The sequence below is a fragment of the Syngnathus leptorhynchus genome, chromosome 8, assembly GCF_054491065.1.
Source record: "Syngnathus leptorhynchus isolate UIUO chromosome 8, UIUO_Slep, whole genome shotgun sequence".
Classification (NCBI taxonomy): Eukaryota; Metazoa; Chordata; class Actinopteri; order Syngnathiformes; family Syngnathidae; genus Syngnathus; species Syngnathus leptorhynchus.
The window spans coordinates 902545-930363 of record NC_141202.1 but is presented as its reverse complement, the minus strand read 5'-3'; the positions used below and the strand labels follow the sequence as shown (position 1 = coordinate 930363).

At 44.0% G+C, this 27819-nt stretch overlaps 3 protein-coding genes and 1 long non-coding RNA gene across 5 annotated transcripts; 1 reads left to right on the top strand and 3 right to left on the bottom strand.

Moving 5' to 3' along the window:
• Nucleotides 1–1911: 1911 nt before the first annotated feature.
• rspo1 (R-spondin 1) lies at nucleotides 1912–7354 on the bottom strand. The gene is made up of 5 exons (XM_085917958.1): nucleotides 7115–7354; nucleotides 4860–5054; nucleotides 3734–3874; nucleotides 3073–3282; nucleotides 1912–2456 (listed from the first exon to the last, which is right to left on the bottom strand). The coding sequence occupies exons 1-5, from the start codon at nucleotides 7209–7211 to the stop codon at nucleotides 2326–2328; spliced, it is 774 nt and encodes a 257-aa protein (XP_085774084.1). The 5' UTR covers nucleotides 7212–7354; the 3' UTR covers nucleotides 1912–2325.
• Nucleotides 7355–7406: 52 nt separating this feature from the next.
• Nucleotides 7407–22314, bottom strand: LOC147051557 (uncharacterized). 2 transcript variants are annotated; one of them, XR_015066870.1, is made up of 5 exons: nucleotides 22061–22314; nucleotides 21539–21828; nucleotides 21099–21134; nucleotides 11077–11110; nucleotides 7407–7484 (listed from the first exon to the last, which is right to left on the bottom strand). It is a non-coding gene; the product is annotated as an uncharacterized LOC147051557 (long non-coding RNA). The 2 variants fall into 2 exon arrangements; XR_015066871.1 differs by having other exon boundaries at nucleotides 21539–21785.
• Nucleotides 22090–26477, top strand: gnl2 (G protein nucleolar 2). The gene is made up of 16 exons (XM_085917954.1): nucleotides 22090–22336; nucleotides 22564–22645; nucleotides 22731–22825; nucleotides 22902–23041; nucleotides 23145–23329; nucleotides 23413–23479; nucleotides 23548–23706; nucleotides 23784–23897; nucleotides 24042–24170; nucleotides 24257–24361; nucleotides 24479–24637; nucleotides 24815–24922; nucleotides 24987–25435; nucleotides 25546–25610; nucleotides 25717–25808; nucleotides 25947–26477. Exons 1-16 carry the CDS (start codon nucleotides 22273–22275, stop codon nucleotides 26091–26093), a joined length of 2160 nt encoding a protein of 719 aa, XP_085774080.1. The 5' UTR covers nucleotides 22090–22272; the 3' UTR covers nucleotides 26094–26477.
• Nucleotides 24959–27304, bottom strand: dnali1 (dynein, axonemal, light intermediate chain 1). Its single transcript, XM_085918247.1, has 5 exons — nucleotides 27168–27304; nucleotides 26929–27098; nucleotides 26679–26857; nucleotides 26251–26415; nucleotides 24959–26188 (listed from the first exon to the last, which is right to left on the bottom strand). Exons 1-5 carry the CDS (start codon nucleotides 27302–27304, stop codon nucleotides 26153–26155), a joined length of 687 nt encoding a protein of 228 aa, XP_085774373.1. The 3' UTR covers nucleotides 24959–26152.
• Nucleotides 27305–27819: the final 515 nt, after the last annotated feature.

The window sequence follows — 27819 nt, the reverse complement described above, 5'->3', positions numbered from 1 at the left end:
TCAGGCTGACGACTGTCCCCGAAGCGAACGCACCTTCTTCTTCATCCCCACCTGCGGCGCTTCGTTAAGTTAAGACGTGTCAATTCTTTCTTGAAGGCATTTGAGCGCAAGTCCGTCCAATCACCAAGATGCTTACTTGAAGGCAGGAGGCCGACCGGCCGGCCGGTGTCCTGCATCTTTTAGACGTCTCCCTGATTCAAATGATCACGATTTTCTTTTTTTCTTCACTGACCCTGATCCTGCTCTCTAAAATGGTGCCCCTCTTTGCGATTTGTTTTAGCTTTATTTTTATGAATGACTTTTAATAAGAAGAATTTGGGATGACTGTGAATTTTTGTCTGACAAGTATTTTTAATTGTTATTATTTTACTTCACTGGTTCTTTTATCACAAACAACATATTTTAGGTTGTGTTACTTTTGTTATGACATCTTTTATTATTTTAAAACAACATTCATATTAACATGTGTACGATATTCTTATCTTTTTATTTTTTTCATCTAAATTCGAACGTTCTCTTTATATTGCCAGAAGGTACTTTCTCATGATTTGCAATTCGATTACTTTTGTATATTTTCTTGGATTGAATACCACAACGTTTTTGAAATGTCATTTTCTATATTTTTATGATTCTGTGCCTATCTTGCTGTCGAATAAATCAAATATTAGGACAAAGCTGTTGTTAATTGTTATTGAGCGAAACATTGTCATCTTTAGAAAGACACTTTTGGATTGTGCACATGTTCTGAATGCTTTGGATTTTTGTGTTGATGTCAAAAGCTTCTTGTTTTTAAAAAGACAGAAAGTCCGATTTTTACCATTCAAAACTCAATCAATATCAATAATGATGTGATGTGATCAATGTCTGGCTTTTTTCTGGAAGTACGTAGTAAACGACATTCACTCGGTGTGCGTGTTGCATTCATTTGACGTCGTTCTATCTGCTGCACTGTTCCCTCTTTTTAAAGCTGAAAAATTAACAAATAATGATAAGGCTTGATTCTTTTCTCCAGTTTTGCAAGATAGCGCCTCCAAGTGGACGAGCCGCGTACTTCAGTTTTACTTGTTTTTTATATTGATAATTGTATTCAATTAATATTACAATAATATTAATAATAATGTAATATTACAAACATATTATAGCATCATGCCAAATTTTCTCCAAAATGCCGCAGGGAACTGAGAGCACTCCGATGCTACGGTCATGAGATCTTCGAATCGTCGAAAGGAAAAAAAGATTCAAGTTTGAAACTCGATAAATGATGAAAGGAAAAACATATTCAAGTTTGAAACTCAATATCTGCTGGGTCAGTGACGAGTCAAAACAAGGAACCTTGCAAATTTTTGTTTTTAAAAGTTGAGAACAAAGAGTTAAGTGTTCTTTGTCATCAAACTTTATTTCTTCTGCAGAGTAAACATTCAATCGCAAAACAGACGTTTTGCTGCTCCGTGCCAAGTGGTCGAGTGGTGAGTCTGCGCCTGTACAGTGATGAGCATATTGCCTTAAATGCAAATATTGCCCACTTCTCTCTCAGGTTGACTTGGAGATGAGGAAGCAACACAAAACCAAATGCATTGCCAGCGTGCTGCTGTTCTCTGGTCCTGGGCCGCCGCTGCTGCTGCTGCTGCCAGCGGGTACTTGATAGTGCGCCACAAAAACAACCATCATTGACATTTTGGAACATGGTGGCTGAAATGAAATGTACTCCTCCAGGCAGCAAGGAGAGCCTAAAAGAGGTCGACTTTTGGCAAGTAGCATACCAGGACCTGCTCCAGCCGGAGGTGCTTCATCTCCACCGGCAGGTGAACGAGCTCACAGAGTGGAAGCGCCTACGGCTGAAGACAAACTGGGATGGTGGGAAACGCAATTTACATCTCTTTGGCATGTGAAGAAATTGACAATAAAGCGGAGTGAAACCAGCTTCCTTCTTTTATTTGGACTGTGAACAAAATAAGAGCCGAAAAACTTTGCGTTCCCGTCAAGTAGAAGCACGAGGACACGCTCACGACGACTGTGCAAAAACATCAGAACCCTGTTGCAAACAAAGCGGTATTGATTAGCAGCGACTTGCGCTGCCTTTTTGCTCCCAGTCGCAAAAAAAACACACGCACTCCAGGGCATCAATCCGTCCTTTCGTCCCTCCGTCCGTCACCTCCGACGATGCAAACCGGGAGCGGATTTCCCATCGTCGGACTCCTGGCGTGAGTGGGGAAAACCTGCAGAGTCAGCATGTGTAAGCGGCCCTACGCAATGTTTTCTCATCAAGATGTCAGCTCGGCTGCAGCGTCATCTCGGGAGGCTTTTCTGGCTGGAACCCTTCCCGCTTTAAGTTACGGAGCTGGTCGCCTGGTTGGGTACCACGGTGGTCCTGCTTTGGCCTTTCCGCCTCCTCCCGCCGCCGCCGCCTCCTCCTCCACCGGGTCCGTTCACCGGCCGGCCCCCCTTGGTCCTGTTCTCTGGGGAGACAAAAAGAAATATTAGTCACGGACGGATGGATTGTGACACCAAAAATTCTTTCTCCTACTTTTATTATGTTGACATTTCCTTCCTGTGAATGTGGCAGTCACAAGTGAAACATCAGTACTTTGTTTTGAGCAAAGCGTGGAAGATGATTTGCTTGCCACGATGATGAACAAACACAATGTGCTGCTATTATTCAGACTGCACTCGTTTTGTTTATCCCAGGCTAGCTGGCTGGCTGGCTGGCTCGCAACACTGACGGATGTCTGTTATGAAATGCTTATGGCTCCGCGCACCTCCTGAGAGAGAGCAGAGAAGGAAAAAACCTGCCAAAACACTGGATAGTGTTTAGTACGCCGATGACAAAGCAAAGGCCGTCGTAGAAGAGACAAAAAAAAAAAAAATGAAAACAATGCCTTTGCCTCGTATTTACGGAATACAATTGAAAAGCCTCATCCCGAGCCTCGCGCAGCATCGACACGTTTTGACCAGAGGGTTGATCATATTTCACCGCTGGTGCGGCGTCAGGAAATTCTTTCCAGGGCGAATCGGCACACGACTCATTTCTCAACGGCAGCCCTCCACGCAATATTGAAGTATGATGCAATTCACCTCTCGGGCAAGGCGTCTTGGGCACGGCGCATTTCCTCCTGTCGGTCTGCGGCGGGCACGTCTGGGAGGGCCCGGCGGCCGAGGAGGCGGCTCGCGTGCGGGGGTGCCGCAGCGGGAGTCGGACCCGGGACTGAGTCCCTTTTCTGAACCCGCACGTTTTGTTCCTCTTGGCGCACGAACCCCACTGGCTCCACTCGGACAGCTCGCACTCTGGAAAAGAAGAGGAGGGTTTCTTTTGGAAAACAAATGAATTTGACGGATATGAGTACTTGTTATTGGCAGTTCCCTTTTTCTGTCTTTACCGTTCTTGCCACTAGAGGGAGCCTCGATATGGATAAGATTTGTGAGCTCAAGTGCAGCCATTTTGCATTCACGCAATAACAGAGAGATAACGTGAGATAAAAGAAGGAAAGACAGTTCAGTTGCATCGACTTTGAATTCAACATTCATTCTGGTGCAATACCTTTTCAAGTGGAAGTATGGGAAAGAAAAAAAAAAAACACTGGTCACTAGTGAGAGACATCTTTGGAATGTATAACAAGGATCAAGTTGGGGTGGACAGACGCAAAAAATAACTGACAAAAATGTAGAACAAATAAATAATACATCAATGAATAAACAAACAAGCAAACAACTACATGGATAAAGGCTGGTGACTCACCCACACACTCCATGGTGTCGTTGGCGGGGTGCAGGCCTGAAGGGCAGCTGGCGGAACATTTCCCGCTGTTCACGTACAAGCCCTCCTTGCATTTAATGCAAAACTTGCGTTCAAAACACATGTCGCAGTCGGCTTCGCATTCTGCAACACACAGACGGAGGAGGAGCAAATGTCACCCACCGCACACACAAGTTGCTGCAACAGGGCGGGCAACAGGGCAACGGGGCGGGTGAATAGGAAGAAGCTGCTCCAAAAAACGGGCGCGATTAAAAACACGAGACAACGCTGACGACAAGGCTACTTTCTCACGAAGCAGGCGTTGGCGTCACAAAGGCCCGTCCCGTCGCCTTCCGGGAAGAGGGCAGATCAAAAGTTGGGAATCTTGTGATGGCAATTTTGGAGCCTTTGTTTGTGTTTCTGAGATGAGCTTAAAGAGCGCTGACTCGGCTGCGTGTGGCCGGCCGCCACAATGACACCAGATCCAAACACTGCGCAGTGTTTAAAAGAGCAACTTAGATTGAAATGAATGATTAAGTGCTACGTCGCCGCTCATTTGACGTGAAAAAGAAATCAAGCTGGCTCTTCAGTGGTGCAAAATTTCCATTTTTTTCCCCCGATGCATCAACGTACGATCATTGGCGGTCAGCTCAGACCCTCGCTGCCGAGAATAGTGAGAAAGTTAGAAAAGAACAAGACGTGGAAAAAAAAAAAACCAAGGATAAACAGCAATAGTAATAACATTACAAAACAAAATGAAAATACAATTCCTGTGAAAGTGATCACATAGCAAACATAGATTGTGGCTTTCTTTGGCATTTGCCCTTCAATTTGTGGCCAAATGGAAAATACAGATGTTCCTTCCTATTAAAAAAAAAAAAACAGCAGTCAATAATACATGTGTAAACATTTGCTTGAGAATTGTGTTCCAGGAGGTAAGCAGAAGCAGACTAACTTGCACGCCCACTTGCTGGCTCACCTCAGCTACAAAGTACGGGAATGGCGCCCTCGGAAACTGACCTTTTTATTTTTTGGGGGAGATAAATACTTTTTTTTTTTTTTGCGTGTGTGCAATAACAAATTGACATTTTCAAGAACTAAACATATGAAGCGAGCGAGCAGGACTCACGGGAACATCTGTTGTTGCCTCCCTGGACTCTCATGCCAAAGTATCCGGTGGGGCAGGAGGCCAGGCACACGCCCACTTGGCTGATGTTGCTGCGCACAAAGTAGATGAAGAGCTTGGCTTTGCATTTCAGGCAGCCGTTGTACTCGGAGCAGCGCTCGCAGCCTTTCGGGCAAGATGGCAGGCCCTCGCCGCTCACTGGCAAGAAAAAAAAGATACAGTCTAATCACATTACATTGAAAGAAAGAAAGAATGTAATTGTTTCCAGTAACATATGAAGCGCCATAATGAAGGACATTTGTTCACGGTCGACCTGTTAAAATAACATGGTGATGTTTTCGGAATTTACTGGCATGACAATGCATAAAGCAATAAGAAACAAAAGGAATAAATATAAAAAGAAAGACACACAGATCTGGAGTAAATTATGAGAGCGCTACATAAATATCATTTTTTCCAGATTTTGCTTGTTATATATTGGAGGAAAATGAACATTTGTTTGATTCAATCAAATATCCACACAACTCCCAAAAAGCTCTTACTTACAGAAAAACTAAAAACACATTTTTTTTTCATCAAATAAAAAAGTTAAGAGGTTCTATTTACACATTTATTTAGAAAAAGAATCTCTCACCCTTTATAAAAGTCACCTATTTTTTAATCTTATGAAAATCTCTTTTTTCTTTCCATAATGGTTTTGGAAGAAAAAAATAATATGGCATATTATTTAAGATAAAAACTGCTAAAATATTACATGAATATATAAATCATAAATACAACCACTAAAATCATGAAAGGATTTTTTTCCCCCCGATATATACTAGAATGATACGATGAAGATGGACTATTTTTCTGTGAAAAAACTGTATGGCATATTGTCATAATATTGAGGGAAAACAATGTGGCCGTCAGATTGATCTCACTGAAGTCGTTTTGCCTTGGTGCTTGTCACATCCATACAAGCTGAACATTATTCCGCACGCAAATACGGCAAACCAAAGTCTCCGTTCTTCATCAACAAAGAAAAACATCAACAGCTCATTTATCCACTTATAGGAGACAACGGCGATGAACTTTTACGGCTTTCTCAGAACAAGCAGTGCCGATGGCCCCGTCGGGACGAGATGCGGCGAGCCCTTGTCGACTGCCCGCCGTGCCAGAGCGACTAAGTTTCGCCTTTCAACTCTCATACATTATCGGCCCGCAGAAGAGAAGAGGAGACGAGAGCTTTGCCAGAAGAAAAAAACCCCACCCCCATGTCTTGAAGGCTTTTCCCCTTAAATGTTTGCGGTCCAAAATGTTTTGTCTCGGCTCGCATATTCTCGAATGTTTTAAAGTCAGCAGCAGCAGCAGCAGCCAGGCGACAACGAGCATCAAAGCAAAGTCAGATGTGAACGGCGTGAAATAAAAACAACTTTACAAACAAACAACACAATTCTTAGCGCGCCTGTTGAAGTACACGGAATCAAAGCGCATTCTTCAATATTTGGAGATTTGTGTCATCTGGATGGAAATCCCACTGAATGGTTGACATTCATGGATTTGATGCATGTTTTCTGAAAACATTACTTGTGCAATGAAGCTGTCGTGGCGAACAATTTATTGTCTCTGCTCACAGCGTGCTATTTTTGGATCACAAATAAAGTCTAGGCTTGGACGTCCAAGTAACATTTTTTTTTTCCAGCATCATTGGCTGATCTTTTTGCCCGCGGTAATAGTGTAGCTCCAAATCCATTGAAAACTAAACGGTTGAGGGAGAACTCGCGAGAAAGCCGCCATTGTTGCTACTGATTGTGTGATTCAAACGGAGTTGTCGCCATGTCATGACGAGAAGAAATCTGCTTCATACATTGGTGCCCACAAAGGACGAGACAAAGTGCAACATTGATTGTTTGAAAGTCTGACTTGAAAGCCTAATTTCATCTCGGGTTTATTGATCGAGAGCTTAGTCACGGCAACAACGAACGGGGGAGTATTGCCGACAACGGCGGCGGATTCAAGCGAGAGATATTCCCCATCCGCATATGGTCTTATTTAGGACAATTGTTTCATGTTGTTTGCTTCAAGAATCATTTGTGGTGAATGTACCAGGCCCAAAAAAACGCCAGCATCTGGCATTTCAAATGTCTTTATCTGAATGGGGAAAGGTGTCGTTAGCTAATTTCACTTTGTGATTTATTCACGATGTTGGGAAACGTTTTTTTGCGCTTGCTTCTGTTCTTAGCTACATTTCATCGGGGTCACCTGAGGTCACTCACCCCGTCTCTGCCTTCTGGCCTTGAAAGATTTGGTGACGTCGCCGTCACCCATGGAACTGAGGAAGACCATCGTCAGCGCCAGCAGTCCCAGCTGCATAGTCTCTGTTGGTTTTTCCAAAAAGCCAAGGTCCCTCGGTGGACGACGTGGGGCAGGGGAATGAGTCCCTTCCTCTGCGAGTTAGGCAAATCCGTCTCGCTGTCGCTGCCGTTACGTCCCGCTCTCCTATTCAACCGAGTGGACGATTGATGGGCAAACGGAGCCGTAGGCTGTCAACCCATGAAGCTGAAGGGATGGTTTCTCTTCCTCGTCCGTCGGCGGTCACGGGTCCAATGATGGATGAAAGGACGGAGGCGTGCTCCGAGCGACAAGCTGCAAAGGCAGAGTTTTGGGTGAGAAGCCTGGTGGAAGACAACCGAGAACAGGTCTGTTTGAGGTATGACATCTTTGAGAGGAGGCCAATATTTGACAAAGTCCAGTAGCCAACGGTGTCCTGTCCCGATTTCCGCCGACTGATGCCTTCTCGCTACGACCGTGAATGGCATTTCCCTTTTTCAAAGTCTTCCTCCGTCAAGTTTTGTAATCAATCAGGAATTTGTGTTTTTCTTTGGTCGCAGATTGTCATCTCTTATCAGCAAGCTAGCAGATGCTTCTTAGCGAGTAGCAACATTGGTCAAATACCAAAAGAGCAAGCAGACAATTTACAAAACTATATTTGGACTTGGATGATGACTGGAGAGTGTTTATGCTCACAATATTAATTGTAATCAAAACACATTCGGGACAGCTTTAGTGGAAAGGTCGAGGTGTATTTATAGCTCGGTTGCGACGAGGACACCGAGAAGACACCAGGACCCCGAGCGACAATGGGTGGTCTTTACTTATGAGCGTGATAACCAAAGAAAAGGAAGACCATATTAGGCTGTTGTGCTCGGCGCCCTAAACAAACACAGGCCGGTACCGAACCGAGCGCTCGCCGGTCTCGCTCCCTTTATCAATTAGCGTGGATCCAAAAACTTTTCAGCTGGGTCTTTTAAAGCGTTGCAGAGCGCCGGCCGAGGTAATAAAAGTCAACGCTCCCAGGACCACGAGGCCAAGCAGCTTTTAGTTCTCCGAAGAAAAGTCATTAAATAAGAAGTGAGCCAAGAAGAGGCTAATAAATCAAGGTCAGCCATTGCGTGTGCGTACCTACGCGGACTTAAAGGAAGGAAGCCAAACAAGTCACAATGATGTGTGAGGCGGCCATTACCAGTGATAAATAAATGCTAACGTCAGTTGGCCAGGATGACACACGCAATTCGGGAGACATTATTGTCTCCGGTCATTTAAGCAAGTGCTCAGGGATACTTGGTGGTTGCTAAACGGCGCTTAGTCATAAGAAGAAAAACACATCAGTGACACCACTGCAGCTCCGAGTTATATTTATAAGACGGAGCCAGAAAAAATGATGCAGCACCTGTTGAGCTGGCCACCAGCACACGGCTGGAGAAGAACGCTTGAGTAACTCCTCACTTGCGTCACAACCTCTTTTATAACCTCACAAAAGGACGGACGGACGGACGGACGACCACTACGACCAAAGGGGCTCCTCCGGCTATCAATTCCTTTCGGGTGTACCTTTATGTGAGCTTTAGTGTTTAAAGACCACCACCGACAAGCCTTGAGGGCTCGGTGAAGACCATTAAAAAGTCAGCCGATGAAATTGCCTGGCTGGCTGGCTCCTTTGTCAAAACATGAATTATTCAGGCAGTGAAAGAGAATCTATCTACCTGTGCATGAACTCTTGTGAGTGACGTTTTAATCCAGCCACCCCCAACCACTTTCCCGTAAAAACACACAAAAACTAAGTGTTGTTAGGATGACTTGTGGGAAATATTGCTTTCGGCATCCCAAGAGGTTTCGGATTTTTACCGCTGAACTTAGTTGTTGCAATTAGTGGAAGCCCTGCCCTGCCCTGCCCTGCGCTGCGCTGTGCTTGTTTCTCATCCAAGTGACGGACGGATCTTTCCTTTCCACCCCAAAACTCCAAAGGCTTTCATTTTATTGCTGGCCGGATGCTCGGTGCGCCGTGTACTCGCTGTTCTTGGTGCGCCGTGTGCCGAAACAGTTTTGATGTCTTCATTGCCTGTTGCAAAATTTGACGCTGAGCAGGATCGGCGGGTGCGAGTCAATTAGCAATAGAGCTAGCTCATCTGTGAGAAACACTGCCAATATTCCTTTGCTGTTTTTTTGGAAGGTTGTTCTTTTCAAAAGGCACAGGTGGCTGCGCCTCAACTTTAAAGCCAATTCCCATAAGACAAGTCTTTTTTTGTTCACGGCCCAGTGGCTATAGCCCTAAGCCACTAGACACGAAAACTCAGTGCGTCTGCCCCGCAGTCCAAAGGTTCTGGATTCAAGTTTCGGGTAAATTCAAGATGGAAATTTCCGTCGTTTGTCTTTTGTGCTTTAAATCTCGCCTTTCAATGAGGAGAGGAAGCATTGAAGATGAAGACTGCAGCATTCTACACGAGTGAGTCATCTGTTTGTCCTCATTCGTGACCTTATCTGCGACTGTGATGTTTCACATTAGTGGTTGGTTTTACATTAGCATTGTACTTAATACTCAGATGAATGACGCGTGTTGTTCATCTCGTCAAAGTTCTCATATACAAAAGTCACCAAATTCCCAATCCTGTTTTGATCACTTTCCTTGACAATAATACTGGAGTCACCAAAACACAGTCTTAAAACATCTTCTCCTCTTCGATATGAAATTGTTGTGACATGGAATTTTATCATGTGGACACCAGAAGTGAAGATAGGAGTTTTTAGGGTCCCAAATCAAATGGGGGTATTTGAGAAATGAAAGCCAACCCGGACCACAATGAATCAAACTTCTGGAAGAACATGTGTTGTCTGTACTGGTTGAAACATCTTTTAATGCTCTTAAAATGAAAGCGTGCAACCTCGGTGGTTTTACTGAAGATTCAAAAGTCTCTGGTGCCGCAGAGATGACAAGAACATTACCAGCCTTTCAAGCAGAGTGCTGATTTTTTTTTCCAAATATGGGACACCCCGACATCACAAAGAACAACAACAAATCAGCAGTCTGTTTCATACTTTGCTCACGGATAACCACAAATGAAACCAACGTTGTTATGAAATGGATTGACACTTTACGCTGACAAAACCACGTGGCCCGGTACGTTTCCTAGCCGTTAGCTCTGAATCTTAACGCTAATGCTAGCCAATGGGTGTGTACACCCAGAATAAACACAAGGGTTTTGGTGAAGCCTTATTATTGCGTCTATTTACCCAACCACAAGAACACTAACTTAGCACGTTAGCTTAGCACAAGATTTACCTTTTTCTGCCTCACTCTTTTTCATGCTCTTCTCTTACTCCAGTTCAACTTTTCCAATCTTCAGCTGAGAACGACAAAAATATAGACATCACAGACTTGGCCTGGTAGCTTAGTCCCGGCTAGCAATTCTTCTGCCGCCCTGTGTCCGCTCTCCTCCTGCTTTTATCTCTGGTCAAACCATAATTGTCCCATCACTCCATTGGAAATGACCCAAGTCAATTGATCACACACGTGGTCGGTCGGGTAGCTCAGCCCGCCACTAGCGACTCTTCTGGCTCACTTCTATCAGCTTCAAGCTGCCTTCCTCCTGCTTTTTATCTCTGTTTGAGTTGTCAAAATACTCAAGTCTATGACCACACACTTTGTAACTTTTAATAAAGAATGCTAATATATAACATCAGCTAAAGCATTGTAGAACAGTGTAAACAGAGAGGTACTACTGTAAGGTTGCCTGATTGAATTAGACACGTTTCCAAATACTAAAACACAACTTTCAGAATGATTTGGTGCAAAGCGCAACCACAATAATAAATCAACATAGTTGTTCAAGTAATACCGTCCTGACAGTGCTAATATGCAACATCGAAATAAAATAGAATCGCTGTCATGAAAGCAACCCACCTGTGCCAGGGTTCACTCGGTACACTTTATTTTCCTAAAAAGAAATAAATGTAATGTCAGTAAAAGGGGTCAAATAAAAAAAAATAAAAAAAAATAAAAAATATATATACAAAAATATTCCCATTGGAATAATTCTGCTTGATGTTTTTCCCTTTTGTCTTCAGTTCAAGGTATTTCTATGTAAATGTCATTTCAATGAAGCTCGGCTGTGGCTTTTCTATTCAAAGTCGTCGGAACCATCAGCTGCCTCCCACTGCTGTGGAGTGAGTGTGAGAGAGCACGAGATAGAGGTGATATTTGCCTCCAATACTCCCAGGACCTGTTCAAGCTCCGCCCACAAACTCTGCACTCACAAGAAACGTTGCTGCCCTGCACTGCTCCATTCCTTTGTATCAAGTTCAAGTATGGTGCCCGAGAATGTTTTGGATTTGTCTTTTAAAAGCAATTCTTGAATCAAATGCCATTTGCAACTGCCGCGCCAGTGGCAAAATGAAATGGCAGCCCCCTGAGATGGGTGGATTTTTATGCTTAAGCCATATTTCACAACCGGAATAATTCCGACAATTCCCTCCAATATTTCTACGATTAAAACAACGACACTCATCTTTGGCGCGTTACCGTCTCGAGATGCCGCAGAAATATGGCTTAGTAAATTTGAAAGGACTATACGCCGCGTGAAACGACTACCGTTCCCGATGATAGATTTATCTTGAGAATTAAGTTAGGCCACAGTCTATTTGTTTTTCTTCATCCCGTGGCCAAGCCAAGGGAAAAGAAAAAGTGCATTTTAAAGCACGGCTGCACATCATCACTTCATCTCTGTGGCTCCCAGTCAAGCATTTTGATGCCTGCGCTGACAGAAAAACACACACAGCACATGTGAATTCGGCCAAGCGCTGGAGTGAAATATGACAATCTTTCATATATATATATATATCATTTTGTCATCCCGCCGTGTGTGTTACATTGGTCCATATTAGAGCAGGCAGCACACTCGCGGTCGGCCGTTGCGAGGGTCCGGGTTCGACTCTGTCGGGTTCATAAAAGACTTGTCGTCAGCCCCGAGAAGACCTTCAAACGAACCCTAATCCCAACAATCAGACGAGCGCTAATAAGCGCTCACAGAACGCAAACAGTTCCTCTGAATTTGCCAGCACCTTTATTATCTCGATAACAACCTGCACGGAGAAGGTCCGGCGTCGGCCAAGAAGGCGTCCCGGAGGAGCCCTAAAGCCGAAGCGAAACGCTTCTTTCCGTGTCAGTTGCGAGAGCGCTTATGCATGCAAACAATGCAACAAGTGGACTTTATTCAGGTCATCCGTCGTTCCTGCTTTGGCCTCAAAGCTGAGTACAATTATAGGCAAGGAGCTAAATGGAGCTTTACTAATGAGACCGATGGTCCAACTGTGAAGAGGAATGAGCCAACTCAGACGAGGCATCGAGATAAAACGGTGACTTGTGTTTCATCAGGATGCTTGACAAAGTCTTTGATAATGAACTGTGAAGTACACTTTATGCTTTCCTTGATCTTTATCATTTCCTTCACAATTGAATCTATTATGACACAGAAAGAACAACCTGTGCTTTGGAATTCTCGTTTGCCCCCCTGACATTTTGAACAGCGCAAGCGGTTCAAAGCAAAACACTTTCAGGTGTTCAAATATGAGCCTCTTCTCTGAAATCAAGGTGTTATTTGTTCGGGAAATATGAGGACACGTCGGGGAAAAGACAACAGAGACAAACAAACGTATTAAGTTGGAGGTGTTAGAAATGGGCCATCGGGAGAGTGGAACGGTAAAACCTTAGCAATGGTTGTAAAACTACAAGAACAAAATGTTCACTTGAATCTCACAGGCGTTGGAATCACTTCTCACTTACTTGGAAGTATTGTTCAAATGAATGGATGGATAGTCTAAGCCTAAACTGAACCCAGGCATTTGGAATGATCCATCCATGGGTGTGACCCAGGGCTCTATCTCGGGGCCACTTGGTCTATGTCCCAGGTTCATCAATATTTTCCTTTTAACAGAGATAAACTAAGTGGAACCGAGTGCACCTGAGCCAAATCCTGACACTTCAATCTACAGTCTGCAACTCCTCTAGGAACTCGAAAGGATTCTTCAAAAGAGCAGATAGATACAACCTCTCACATGAGGTCAAGCACTGAGAATATCTACATTTTCCGATCCAGACCACATGGTACAAAAAGGCAAAACAGATTCTAAGAAGACAATTGATCTGGCAGTTGTTGAGGCAGTAAACAAGCTGAAAATGAAGTTCTATCACCATGCATGTAGGTGCTTGCATCATTTTGGCCTGCAGAAAAAAAAAAAAGCCATTCTGAGTCAGCGGGACCCTAGCTTGTAGCAACATTGAACGCCTAAACATCCATACACCGCTGGGAACAAATGTCCTGAATCAAATCCACAGCTACCAGGAGTAGACACAGTGCGAGAGCCAAGATCTCCATCTGGTGGCCAGACATCTGCTACGAGTGGGATAAGACTGCAATTGTGCTTGGATTACAAAAAAAAAACAAATGTGCCAAGAAAGAACGTTGAGTAAAACCTGATCATTGCGGATACTCATATCTCTTTGCTTTTACCACCACTCAACTCATGACGCGACTGTAAATACATGGAAGTGAGCCTTCGAAATGTCCCAATTCTTCAGAACCGAACTATAAATGTCAAGACAACATCACCGAGTTGATTTATTACGAATGATGTGCCAGCCTCTGAATAAAATTGGTCATCGCTTAATCACAGAATCGAAATTGAGAGTATTGGAAAAATATGCTAAGGTGTTAGCTCGTTTATGTTCTCCCAAGCCTACAGTTTGGAAAGTCCATCGCAGCATGTGCGTACAAGTCATATATTCAATATTTGGCTTTATTTGACTGATGGTAAATCAATATTTTGGTACATTCACAGCCTGCTGCTTTGCTGTCATAAACATCAGGAGAACAGCATTTTATCGCAATTATCCAACCTCATAGAATCATAAAATGCCAAGGGAAAATAAGATCCCCCACCCCCCTTCGGCATTGAGATCATTACAGCTCCAAAAACAAGATTTATCACGTTTCAAACGACGTGCCCGGGAGACGGCTAACATGTGTTTGCCATATTGGCGCTCATGGACTCGCTATTACCTTACTGCAAGACGTGCTGCTGCTGGCTCTTTAAATGTTGCTCTTAATACATCCACTCACATCTCGTGTCAAAATCACTTAAGCTCAAAAGTAAAACCAAAAATGTGGGGGCAGGTTTTTTTTGGGGGGGGGGGACATGACTAATTTGCAGTTTGCGACTTCAACGAACATAAATTGTATTTTATTTCATACCAGTTGGAAGGACATCTTTGTGGACACAAAAGCTTTGCTAACTCTCTTAAAGAGTATTTTGCAGGACTGTCGTCGTTTCACGGTTGGGCTCAGTATCATATCTCAACTATAAAGTAGCCTGAGTTGCAGTTTTAGCACAGATCAGGACTAGCTAACAATATCTGCACATACTGCAGATGTTTTTGTCTCCACTATATAATAGCCAGGTAGTAATTGACATTTGTGATCGAGTGTAACTTGGCCGCTTGGTAATGCGGTTCCGCTTCCACCAGTAAAAATGCAATCAACTGGTATCTATTTCTATCGGGGTTAAGACTGCAAAGATTGGGTCAGGGCGATTAGACTTTGTGTAATTGCCCAGCTAATAAACAAGAGTGCATAACTGCCACAAACAGGTCACATTTAATACCTCATAAAAGAAAAACATTTTAAAACCCTACTCCATTACAATGGCCTCGTTTTTTTTTTTTTTTTTTTTACAGCGTGCCTGACCGAGTTCTTGACAGCGACAGCAGGACTTCTTGTTACTCTTATTTTCGCCCTGATTCAAAAAAGAAATCCCTTAACAGCAAAAAACAACACGCCCATTTTCAACGATAACGGTTGCGTAATAGAATCACAATTCAATTACACTGGTTCATTTCCTAGCATGCAATTTTATCCGGCGAGGATTTGAATTGAAGATGTTTTATTTTTTGACGCGATTTCTCTTTAAGTGAAGAAAAAGGAAGCCATCCACCATTTGCCAAATGTGAAGTAAGCGGCTATAAACAGCCCAGTGAGTCACGGCTGTATCAAAACTGGATCCTCTCTCGCTGATTGAAGCTGGCCTGTTCAGATTAGCAATTAGACGTCCCTCTCCTATCGCCAGAAAAATACTTTCCTCCCGTTTTGTTTTTTTTCCGAGTGTCCAATGTACTTTTGTCAGAATGGAACATTGATCCAGACGGGAGAAAAGCCAGTCATGACACAAAGAAGTCCAAGGCGATTGGCTTAGTGTTAAGGGATGAAGACAATAAGAGAGGAAGACTATTTGCAGTTGAACAAACTGCGGATTGATGTCATTCTGAAAGAGATTGGAAATCATCTGGGCCCTTCTCCCTTGTGCGCGCTCACAAAACAAATGGTCAAGCATATTTTCTCAAAGACATGTCTGCTAGACAGTTTAAGTGAGTCGGACGTCTTAAACCTATCAGCCTGGTGGTTGAAAAATGATGATGTGTTCATTTATTAAAGTCAATTGTGCGGTCTTGCACAAGGCTAGACACGCTTTGTTTGACCCAAATTACATAGCCCATTGTAACACCATCGGCCAAATATCAAGATGTCACATTTTGAAAAGGGGTTCAGAGTCCAACAAAACAAAGGCAAAAATCTTCACACGATTACGATAATGTTCCCGGAAAGCGCTTATGAGTCACTTCGACTGTCTACAAATTGCTCACAGGCCAGAAACGGATTAGCCCTAAATGCTGCACACACACACAAGACTTCAATGATTATGTGCACATCACGGTGCCAGTGAATATTTGCAAAAAGGTGCCTCCGGCATATTGTTTATTTAAGCTTAATTACCTTTTAAAACGGGAAAAATGTACCATTGCATTTACCCGAGCGCTGCCAAAAATGTGTTTGAGTTTCTTGTGTAGTGTGTTAAAAACGCTTGTTTTCATTTCACGGCGTGGCTTCGTCAAAGTTCATTGAGCACGGCGGAAGATTGCGCTTCACCTTTCTCCGTCTTCCTACGCTATGGATCTCGGATTTAGGCCTGTACAGGATACAAAGACACTGTTGACAAAAAAATGCAACACAATCACAATGCACGGTTGGTTCTGAGAACAAATGGGTTGTTTCTAAACCAGGGCCCGACAGTTGTGGATTCTTTTCGAGGCCGATGCCGATATTTGTCCGAACGTAAGCTAAGAAATTTCAGCGTTTGATAAAAACGGCGCACAAATAATGGAAGGCCTTCTGAGTGACTCCGGCATGAGCGAGCCCATAAATAGGCAAGCGAGCGAGCGAGAGAGATAGATATTAGGCAAACGAAACATTACCCCAGCATGGGAGTAAGACAAGCAGCAGCACCAAGAAATTTATGGGATCCCGCGGAGACCATCGCGGGGTTTGCCAAAAACTCCGTTGCACCCAGTTTGAGGGAGTGACTTTGGTTTGGGTTTGAAGGCAGCGAGTCTAATTTACAGGTCCTCGTTCCCACCGTGGAGCATGTTGTCGTTGGCCAAATGGCCGTTCTCTTCACCACGGTTAGAGTAGGGCAGATAGCCAGGAAGGTTTACGGCAGTAAATCAGATCACAAGAGTTCACCACAGAAGCGCAAACCCGTCGAACCCTCCCTCGCGTACACCAAACATCCAGACCGAGACGACCCGAGAGGTGGGCTCGGTCCGTTTTGCAAACAATATCTGGTGGGATTCCCGACACCGCAATCGTCGGTGAACCCTTCGAACCCAATATAGTCGGACCGAGACACTCCGAGTGGTTCTGGTCCTTCATTCTTGGTATGCACCAAACGAGACCACTTAAGTGGTCCGTTTGCAAATCAAACTCTGGCGCGGTCAATCGAGTTCAGCTCAACGCGACTAAGACAATCAAATGTTCCATTCAAACATCTGGAGGGAAAGGTCACTCAATCTTTGCTGGCGCATGGATGACGTTCCTCATCACCTTGAGGGAGGCCGTCAAAGGACTTGAAATGACTTTGACCCGCACGGGTCATTGCAGAACCTAATTCCGATCGATGATTAGTCTGTTTTCCATCGCAGTTAGCAGGACTTGTTGCCAGGATTTCCTCTTCTTGCTCCAACTTTCGGTCCACTCCGTAAAGCGGTTGGTCATAGTGGCCTTCCTTTTCGCCGCCTCGCCTCCTCTTCTGGCAGCTTTCTCACAACCACTCAAAAGTACCTACGATCTCAGAATAAGTGGTGAAAATAAAACGGCCGTGAAATGTGGCCTGCTGGTTCGCGGTAGATTCCTGACAACAAAATGCCATTTCTGAGCTGGGAGACCATGAACACCACCATCTTGGTCATTCCTTCTCTCGTTGGTTAGGTGCTCAGGGAGGCAAGAGAACCTTCTACTTTCTCCAGGGTCAACAAATTTGAATGGAAGTCAGTGAGCGCTTGCGCTGGTCCTGAAGACCTGGTCTCAGCCTACGTTGGTCCGGTTCTAACTCAGTCACTCGTCCATGAAGTACGATGGGAAATCTTCGACTTGTCCTATCCCGAAAACGTATCTGTGAGCACTTCCACTGGATTGTTATGTTTTCATTTGAACTCCTACTACTGTTTTTGTTTTTTGTACAATGCACGTTGTTAAATCAACAGCAAATGTCAGTTTGGATATGTTTTCTGACCACAAAGGACAGATTCAGTTTGGATCTTATTGGTTTTGTTTTGTGAAATAGCCAAAGAAAGAAGTTGACCATCCAGGTCAAGCTCCTCTTGCATAAAACTGTGAAACGGGCCAAAATACACTACTGGCCTGAGCGATAGGAATTCTGGCCCTAAATGTTCCAACACTTTCACTTGCTCTTGTTACAACCCTTGGCAGAATATTTTTAGGCTGTTTCCTTTCATAAACATTGGTGCGTTTACAGATATGTTGCAAGGAGAGCTAAAAGAAATACATTTCAAATGGACTTTTATTTACACTGCTAATTTAAACCAACAGAATGGATCCAAAGCGCTTTCCAATCAACCAAAGATATGAAGTATGAGAAGTCAAACTGTTGGGGTTCTACCATTTATTTGACTTACAATGGCACCAGAAAGTTTGTTTAGCTCTTGAGTTGAGTTCCCTAATCAAGTTGGCAGATGAGACGTAAAATGTCAAGATCCTGAGAAGAGTCAGCTCTTCTTTTCACGCACGTGACACGAATCCGAAAAGGATCAGGATGGACAAACGGCTTTTCCCACAGACCCTCGACGAGCACTGTCTGGAGACCAAGACAGGTTCCAGGTGGTCTGGCTTTTGATCCTCGCCAGCGCGGATCCCTTGGAAAGATCAGCCGACGTAATTGTTTGTTTTGTAGGCCGCTCGGGGGGAAACGGTAGCGCCTGGCTTCCCCTTACGAGGCATGACTTCAGCGGTGGCAGCTCGCAGTCTCGCCGTGACGCAGACCTCCCCGGCACATCGCTCTCTGTCATGCCTATCTAATCCAAAGGGGCAGCAGATAAACGCTGAAGATGGGATGCGGCCAGATAGAGGAAAGAAGGGCTGGACACTGCTTCCATTCAGCCAGAGAACATTGTTGGCAAGAGGCGCTCTGGCGCCCAAGACAATCTTCAACTCACTGTTTATATTAGCGGCTAGAAACGGTGGGAAGAAAGCAAGTACAAATACTTAAGTCGATTTTTGTTGTTGTTTTTTTCCCCCATCCGTGGAGACAATATTCACGATCCCCCTTGTTGGCGCGGTACGGTACACAAAATGAGTGCAGCCTGCAAAATGGTTCCATTAACGTCACTTTAAATTACGGTTGTTTATACTATCACGCTCCTTTAATAATTTCCCGATGAGCAAGCGAAAGGTTAAAAACAAACCCAGAAAAGAAAGAGTTTAACTCACTGAGTTCACCTGGAGGACTTGGTGAGGGATTTTCCATAATGAATGAAGTTTTCTTTTACAAACAGCCGTTGTGGCTCACAGCCGGATGGTGACAAAGAGCTTAAAGAGGTGCTCTGTAAGTCATTAGCAAGACATTTTCCACTTAGTCACAAATACTCAATTCTCAAACAGTCCAAGCTTGTTTTTCTCTCAGGATTCGCAGTGACAAATGTAGACAAATTGTACGTCATTTCCTAAAAAAGAAATAAATCATGTAGAGTATTTCTTTTTGACATTTTGACATCCCTAATGGTCATATAAATGTGAGATTAAGCTGAGTTAGAATCTCTACCCCACAAAATCTTGGGTTTTGAGGACCTGGTCTCAGCCTACGTTGGTCAGGTTCTTAGTCTCACTCTTGACTCAGATCAAGGTCGGGATCTTAATCAACTTGGTGTTGGCCTTCTACGGTTTTAGTCTTGACAGGGATTGATCTTGACCCTTCAAACTCTTGGTCTCCTCCTAGCTAAGTCTTGGGCTACTCTCAACTTCTTTCTCCAAGTCCAAATGTGTTCATCTTTGGGGCCGTTTGAAGACATGTTACAAATTACAAGCACATTTGCCAGATTTTTTTTTTTTTTTATCCTCTTTTGGAAAGGATCAATATGATCTTATTGTGGGATCCGTCCTCACATGACCTTTATTTTCTTCTGGATCCAGTCAATTGTCAAAATGGGCCGTGGTATCTCAGTATGGAAAGGAAGAGTGCGATATAGAAGAAGACAGGAGCTCCTGGCTGTGTCTTCCCTTTCCAGTGCTTACCAATGGAAGCAAAAATGCCTTTCAAGTCAAGTCAAGTCAAGTCAAGTCAAGTTTATTTGTATAGCCCTAAATCACAAGCAGCCAATGACAACTGTGAAGGAAATAACTCTTGGATGGCGTTACAAAGTGGCTTTCAAGTTCCAAGATAGCGAAAGCTGCTTTATTGTCAACCTCTTCACATGTCAAGACACACAAAGAGATCGAAATTGCGTTTCCAACTATCCCACGGTGACAAGACATAGCGCACACACATATATTGGTCCACAGACAAACAAAACATTCGAGTAAACAATACAAAAAGTCAAAACAAGAAGGCAAATACAATGAATAAATAAGACACAATGAAGAAATGGTGGTGGTGGTGGTGTTGTTTTTCTCCTTGTGAACTGCCAAAATGTTTCGATGAAATGAAATCAGTTTTGACACAATGGTGACTGTCATGTCTTTCTGGTCCACAATGGTTTTTTAAATGGTCTCGGAAGAAATACAAATGAATTATTGTTTGATCCCATGCGGAATTTGTATTTATTTGGAAGTCATATAAATGGAGGAATAATTGTTTGATCCCATGCGGAATTTGTATTTGTTTGGAAGCAGAGGAGTAATTGTTTGATCCCATGCTGAATTTGTAAGATTGCTCACTTACATAAGAAATGAATAACCATGGTTATTTGTCATCAATACAGAAAGCATGAAAAAAAGCACAATACAAGTCATAAAATGATGATCAAATTATTGAATGAGACATATTTGAACCCAAATCAAAATATGTGTCCGTACTTGGTGGAGGAAGACTTATTGGCGTGCGCAACGAGAGATTTCTTGTACCAGATTTTTGGCACACTCCTCTTTCGGCAAAATCTCTAAAGCTTGAAATATTATCCGCAAATGCAAACAGGGAAGTGCATTGTAATGTCACACTGATCTTGTTTAACTGCGTAGGAATTTCGAGCACCTCTGCCACACAGGAAAACATCTGGAACATCATACGTATGTATGTCTTCAAAGGTTTTCCAAGCAGATTCCCACTGCAGTAAATCATTTTCTCACTAAGAGGCATTGCACAACTAAAGTGTGTCGGACACGATTGTGTACTCGCTGTGCATTTGTGGCTGTTCCCGAAATGGTGCTCATGTTCTGAAATTTTGCCAGAATGCATTTATGGTGGAACATATGCGACATGTTTCTGCTGGGGCATTTTTCTATACCACTTATTCTCACTAACAAGTCAGCAGACAAACGAAGCTGACTTTACAACATTAAAGCAGAAGCAAACTTAATAAAGACTTACTTGGATTCGAAGAAGTTTTGTGTTGTTGTTGTTCTCCTAAAAAAAAAAAAAAAAAAAAAAACTTTATAGAACCTTGAGGAAGAAAAGAACATTATAGTTTGTCATCTTGCTCATCTGCCAATTACAACATTAAGATCTAGATGAAATAATTTCCTGATGAAGGTATTTTGTTTGACTGTTACAATTAGCCTATGAATTTGAGCATTTGGCAGTAAATGCATTATTCTGATGAAATGATCATTGTCAATGGTAGCACACAAGTAACTTAAATGCCACATTCTGCCCCGTGGTAAAACATTCAAATAGGATAATGGATTGTCTCATCTTGATAGCGAGTTTGCTGTTTAATGTAAGCTAGTAATGTGATGCTAACTGTGATTCTCGGTGGGAATGCGACATACTACCAGAAGTGCTTCAATTGACAGATAGAAAACCATTACCTGCACCATCTCTGTCCTTTTCTTCATCCATTGGTTTATAATGATTCTTTTGGTATCCCCTGTTCGATCAGTTTGCTTGATTTTGTAGTGCTACAGATGTGTTTCCAACCAACCTGCCTGGTAGAAGGGGACTCTCGGATGCCCAACGTGTCGTTGCAATGTCTTCTTGGAGTTGTGTCGTTCCATAGATCCAATATCAGCCGTATGTCGGAGATGAGGCCCGCTAAACAGCGCCCTTGTCCGGCTTCTGTGGAATTTGTGGTATAAGACCACAATGCGTCTCCTTTTTCCTATGACACAATATTGACCATTTCATTAATTATTTCATATTATAATATTATAATATTTGCAATAGCACATCGGCATTGTGATAAAAGCGAAACCAGAATAAATTACATACATTTTATTTCTTCTTTTAAGTAGTTTCCAATTATTGATGAATTAAAAAGTTAGCGAACCTTCCTCGGTGTTTTACAGAACTGAAAAAAATGTGTATTTTAAATGAAAATATGTATTATTTACGTTTATTGGCAGGTTTGCTCGGGTTGGGTGCTGTGTGATTGGCCGTTGGCGTCGCTTTCCGATGACGTTCTTCCGGCTACATGTTGTCGACACGTGTGCCGCATAGAGTCGAACGAAAAAAGAAATAACTTCACCTTTTGGCACTTTTATTTGGAGCCGTTTTTTTTTCTTCCATATATATCTTTGACGGCTTCGCCGGTTGAACGGTCAAGATGGTGAAACCTCAATTCAAGGGGAAAAGCTCGATAAATCGTTCGACGTCTAGCAGCAACCCTGGTAAGTAGGCTAACTTCGTTAGCCACACGGTTTGTTTACAGTCAGCCGACTGACATTTAGTGGGAGCTCAAGCGGCAATAGTGGATACAGGAAATAGAAAATACCATGCAAAAAAAGACAGACTTGTGTTGGATTGTAGCCCATCATAATTTTAACACACAATTTTAAAAACACAATAAATCACATGAAATATTTATAAATGTAATTGTGTTGTTTCCCCCCCGCAGATCGGGTGACGGGTGGGGGCAGCACCATGAGGGATCGCTCTACCATCAGACGTCTGAATATGTACAGACAAAAACAAAGATGGTAATTGATTTTTTTTTAGTGTGTGTTTAATGTCATATAAACTGCTACAATGTTGTGATACACGTTTTTTTTTTTCCACAACCAGTAACAACAGAGGAAAAGTCATCAAGCCTTTACAATACCAGTCTACTGTGACTCCCGGGACAGTGGCTCGAGTTGAACCCAACATCAAGTGGTTTAGTGAGTTCAATGGCAGATTTGCTATTGTATGATTTGCTACAACAAAGGGGTTCATTTGCACCTTTTTGTCATTCAGCAAACACGCGGGTGATCAAGCAATCATCCCTGCAGAAGTTCCAAGAAGAGATGGGTGCTGTGAAGAAGGATCCGTACCGCGTTGTGATGAGACCCAGCAAAGTGCCTATGACGCTGCTGCACGACCGAGTCAAAGCGCACGTGAGTGAAAAATCAGGCTCGTGTCCCACAACGCAACTTCAAACACAAGATCCGTTTTTGCAGTCATGCCACAAGAAACAACCTCTCCTGCTTCTTTTGGCAGAACTCCAAAGTGCACATTTTAGACACAGAGGCTTTTCAGACCACCTTCGGACCCAAGGCACAGCGGAAGCGGCCCAGTCTTGTGGTGACCGACGTCAAGGACCTGTTGGAGCAAGCCGAAGCTTCGTCCTTGAGCTACAACGTCGACAAGGACAAAGACTTGGTGACAGAGGACACGGGGGTCCGGTAAGGCCGAATGACTTTTGCGCAGCCAGCGTCTTGCGGATCTCCAAAATATAAATTTGTGACGACTTTTTTGTTTACGACAGGGACGCGGTCCGCGAAGAGATTTTCAAAAAGGGTCAGTCCAAGAGGATTTGGGGAGAACTTTACAAGGTATCGTTGCACGCTAACAGGGATCCCGTGCGGTCAATTCGGAATTCATCAAACGGGTGCCGCTCCAGGTGATCGACTCGTCCGACGTGGTCATCCAAGTGCTGGACGCCCGCGACCCCATGGGCACCCGCTCGCAGAGTATCGAGGCTTACATCAAGAAGGAGAAGTCGTGGAAGCACTTGATCTTTGTGCTTAACAAGTGCGACCTCATCCCCACTTGGGTCACCGTAAGACTTCCCTTCCTCCAATCTCTTGACTCTCCAGCAGCTTGACTGAAACACGGGCTGGCTCTGTGTTAAACCAGAAACGCTGGGTGGCGCTATTGTCCCAGGAGTACCCCACCCTGGCTTTCCACGCCAGCCTCACCAACTCGTTCGGTAAAGGCTCCCTCATTCAACTCCTCAGGCAGTTTGGCAAGGTAGACCCCATGAAAGCCTTTTTTAAAATAACACCTATCAACTGATAAGTAACTTTTTTTTGGCAAGGTAGACCCATGAAAGCCTTTTTTAAAATAACACCTATCAATTGATAACTTTTTTTTTTTTCCTCCTTCCCTTTGCAGCTCCACACAGATAAGAAACAGATCAGCGTGGGCTTCATCGGTTACCCCAACGTGGGCAAAAGCTCAGTCATCAACACGCTGCGCTCCAAGAAAGTCTGCAATGTGGCGCCCATTGCTGGAGAAACTAAGGTACTGTTTCTCAATAAACGACTCATCAGTGGAGCAGATGAAAAAAAGCAAATGATCAAAATTTGTTTTCTTCATGAATTATCTAGGTGTGGCAGTATATCACTTTGATGCGACGCATCTTCCTCATTGATTGTCCCGGTGTGGTCTACCCTTCAGAGGACAGCGAAACGGATATTGTTCTTAAAGGAGTGGTACGTCGGACTTTTCGTTCCTATTTTTGGGTGTTGGAGTGTGTTCAAAGAAGAAGAAAAAAAAAAAAAAGGCTTGTGGCTTATAACTTACTGCGCTCCTATCCCTCTTCCCAAAAGGTCCAAGTGGAGAAGATCAAGAACCCCGAGGAGCACATCGGTGCAGTGCTGGAGCGGGCCAAGCCGGAGTACATCCAGAAAACGTACCGCATCCCCACGTGGAGCTCGGCAGAGGATTTCCTCGAGAAGTTGGCCTTCCGCACCGGCAAACTTTTGAAGGTATGAGCGGGCGGTTGGAAAAGTCTGCGTGAGAGGAAACAATGATCACATATTTCTGTCATAAACCTTTGAATGTCATTGGGAAATACTTTAGCTATTATTTGTACATTGGCATTAGGATTCCCCCGTTTTCAATTCTACGAATCCAAACATTTTGTCTTGTGTTGTGCTGTGCAGGGCGGAGAACCAGATCTGCCCACGGTGTCTAAGATGGTGTTAAATGATTGGCAGCGGGGGCGGATCCCTTTTTTTGTGAAGCCTCCCGGCCCCGAGTTTGACCAAGAGGTAAACCACAATTTGATGCATATTACAGAAGGTCACATTACCTTCTTTTCCTCCGTTTCACAAGGAAGTAGAAGCTCCCCCACTGGCAGTGGACAACGCGCAAGAGGTCCAGACGGAGGAGGCCGCGCCCGCCCCCGTCGGCGCTGAAGACGAAGAGCGGCAGAAACGGCAAAAGAAGGAGGAGCTTCACAAGATTTTGTCCAACGTGCGGCAGAACTTCGGCAAGATCAACGTGGCGCCCGAATTCAACGAGGAGGACCTGGTCCCCGTGGACATGCCCGACCTGGACATCTCAGGCTCAGAGGCCGAGGAGGACCGAGAGGAGGAGGACAGTGAGGAAGAGGAGGAGGGCGGAAAGGAAGAAGAGAAAGCGGAAGGCAGCGAGCCGGCCGCCGAAGAGAGTCCCCTTGTCAAGAAGAATTCCAAGCAGGTGATCCGCGAGCTGGACGCCAAGATCGCCAAATACAAGCAGTTTCTGGACCGGGCCAAATCCAAACGCTTCTCTGCCATCAGGTCGGTCGGTGTGGTGTGAGCGCTCAACCAAATGTTTTTCCTTTTCACGTGTAGTAGGAGGATGGCAGGCATCCAAGTTGAAAACTAAGCTCACCTTCTTTTTTGAACAGAATACCAAAAGCTGATTCAGACCAACTCTTATGTAACATCAAGACCAAACAAGCACAAACGAAAGGTAACTAAGAATCACATCTTCTAGCGCTAACATTTATTCATATCGCTTTTTTTTGTGTGCAATACATGTGAAGTGACTCTGCTCGTCTTGTTTTTATTTATTTTAGTCACTAGTCAGAAAAACAGAAAGAGGAAAGCTGACAACGACGATGAGGAAGATGCCCAATCCGTCCAACGACCCAAACTCTCGTCCAAAGAGGTAAGGAAGAACATAAAAGGCAATTGACTTGTTTCAATTCATGTTGCTTGCTACACATTGAATTAGTTGTGGAAATGTCCATCACAACAGTGAAAAAGATAACGGGTCGCTTAAAATTTCCGTTGATCACTTCCGCAGAGAAGAGCGATGGATCGCGCCCAGCGCTCCAAGAAAGTGGGTTCGCGCTACTACGAAACGCACAACGTCAAGAACAGGAACAAGAACAAGACGGACACCCAAGCGCCAACGTCGGAGGGCAGAAAAGCGAAGAGAGCTAAGCGCTAAAGGATAGCAATAAAATATAGTTGGAAAAAAAACAAATGACTTTTAATGATGTTTGGAAGTTACTTCTTTGGCATGACAATTCCTTCCAGCTGGGCCTGAACGGGAATACAGATATTAGGAGAAGGGAAGTGGTAACAAGTCGCCGTCCGTGTTCTACCTTGAGCTGCTGGTTGGTCTTCTTCAAAAACTGAATCTGCTCCACGTGCTTCTTTTCTTGCGCTTCCCGTTTTTCCTCTTCCCTTTTCTCGTTGGCGACGCATTCGGCGTGCTGCGCGTTCAGCCGCATGGTGAGCTCCTCCTTTTCTTTCTCCAGATCGTTCATCTGGAAGTGTCAAATAAATGCAGGGGACAATCATTTTCAATGGAGACACCTTATGATGTGTTAATACTCAATAAAACTTGTCTTAGATGTCTGTGACTTTAATCGTTATGACAACAGGTGAGGAAATGTGAATTATCTGTATGCAAACCACTTAAGAACTCAATAATGTATTCCGTTTTTTTCCTCGTTAATACTGCCGCCTGCTGGACGTGCGTCTGAACTGCATTTTGTAGAGTAAGGCGTGAAAGCGGTGCGGCGCTTACTCTTTGTCGCATGTCCTCCTTGTCCTGCTCGGCCTGGAGAGCTTTCCTCATCCCGAAGACCACGCTGCTCTCGTATAGGGTCTGGTAAGCGGCCGTAGTCATTTGGATCTCGTCTCGGACACGCAGCAGAAGGAGGCCCCGCTCGACGCAATTGATGCTCACCTGCCGGATCAGCTCGTCTTGAAAAGAATGCATTATCGTGACTGTGTTGATTCCTGTGCCATCATACATTGCCATCATTCGTAGTTACCGAAGCACTGAGAGTACAACTCCCTGCGAACGGAGCAGATGCCTGTTTCCAAGGCCCGCCTCTGCTGCAACTTCCTGTCAAGCGCCTCTTCCAGGTTGACCACGTCAGCCCGTGTACTTGGCGTACCGGACACTCGTTGGGACCACACGTCGTTGCCTTCCGTCCACTCTCTAGATGGAGATTACAATGTGAGTTTGTTGGGCTGGCGGAAAAGGCGTTGCGGGCTGGGGTGCGCTCACCTGGGGGGAAAGATGACGTTGAGGACTTCCTCATTTTCAGGTGACCCTGATTTGGTTTTAGGGGGAGGCGGCACAGGGGTGTCAGCAGGCTGATGTGGGCTCACTTTGAATGGACGCCCCTGCAAGAATATTGACATAGCTTTAAATGTTTTCTGAAAAAGGGCTGTAGTGTTTTGAGAATAAAGTCATGTTTTCAAGAAAAAAAAAATAGTGGAGCGCAATTTGAGAACTCAAAAATACACATCACACTAACAAGTGTTAAAGCGTAAAACAATGACACACACTCAGGACAAACAATGAATAGTCTGTTCATAATTAGAATTGATCTATGATTATGACAGCTATTTGTAATTAATGCAGTTTTTCAATGTTGCATAATAAATGTGTCTACTTACTTTGACTGATTTCCTAACGGTGCCTTTGCTTATTGAAACTGGAGTGTCATATTTGAGAAGAGACTCTGTGAGCTCACTCATCTTGTAAGATATGATGATTTTGGATTAAAATACAAACTCCAGCTACACGTTGGTTTTAAAAAAAAAAAAAAGTTCGCGTTGACGTTTTTTGTCGTTATGGCAACAGTCTCCTGGTGTCCATTTAATTCGATCCGGGTAGGATCGATAAGACTAGAAAAAGTAAGATGTTTCCATTC

Coding starts and splice junctions, on each gene's coding strand:
- gnl2 (XM_085917954.1), top strand. CDS start 22,273: ATGGTGAAACCTCAATTCAAGGGGAAAAGCTCGATAAATCGTTCGACG. Junction 22,337..22,563: donor GACGTCTAGCAGCAACCCTG/GTAAGTAGGCTA, acceptor TCCCCCCCGCAG/ATCGGGTGACGGGTGGGGGC. Junction 24,638..24,814: donor GCACCGGCAAACTTTTGAAG/GTATGAGCGGGC, acceptor TGTGCTGTGCAG/GGCGGAGAACCAGATCTGCC.
- rspo1 (XM_085917958.1), bottom strand. CDS start 7,211: ATGCAGCTGGGACTGCTGGCGCTGACGATGGTCTTCCTCAGTTCCATG. Junction 5,055..7,114: donor GGCCAGAAGGCAGAGACGGG/GTGAGTGACCTC, acceptor TTTTCTTGCCAG/TGAGCGGCGAGGGCCTGCCA. Junction 2,457..3,072: donor CAAGACGCCTTGCCCGAGAG/GTGAATTGCATC, acceptor TTGTCTCCCCAG/AGAACAGGACCAAGGGGGGC.
- dnali1 (XM_085918247.1), bottom strand. CDS start 27,304: ATGTCAATATTCTTGCAGGGGCGTCCATTCAAAGTGAGCCCACATCAG. Junction 27,099..27,167: donor AACGTCATCTTTCCCCCCAG/GTGAGCGCACCC, acceptor ATCTCCATCTAG/AGAGTGGACGGAAGGCAACG. Junction 26,416..26,678: donor AGGAGGACATGCGACAAAGA/GTAAGCGCCGCA, acceptor TGACACTTCCAG/ATGAACGATCTGGAGAAAGA.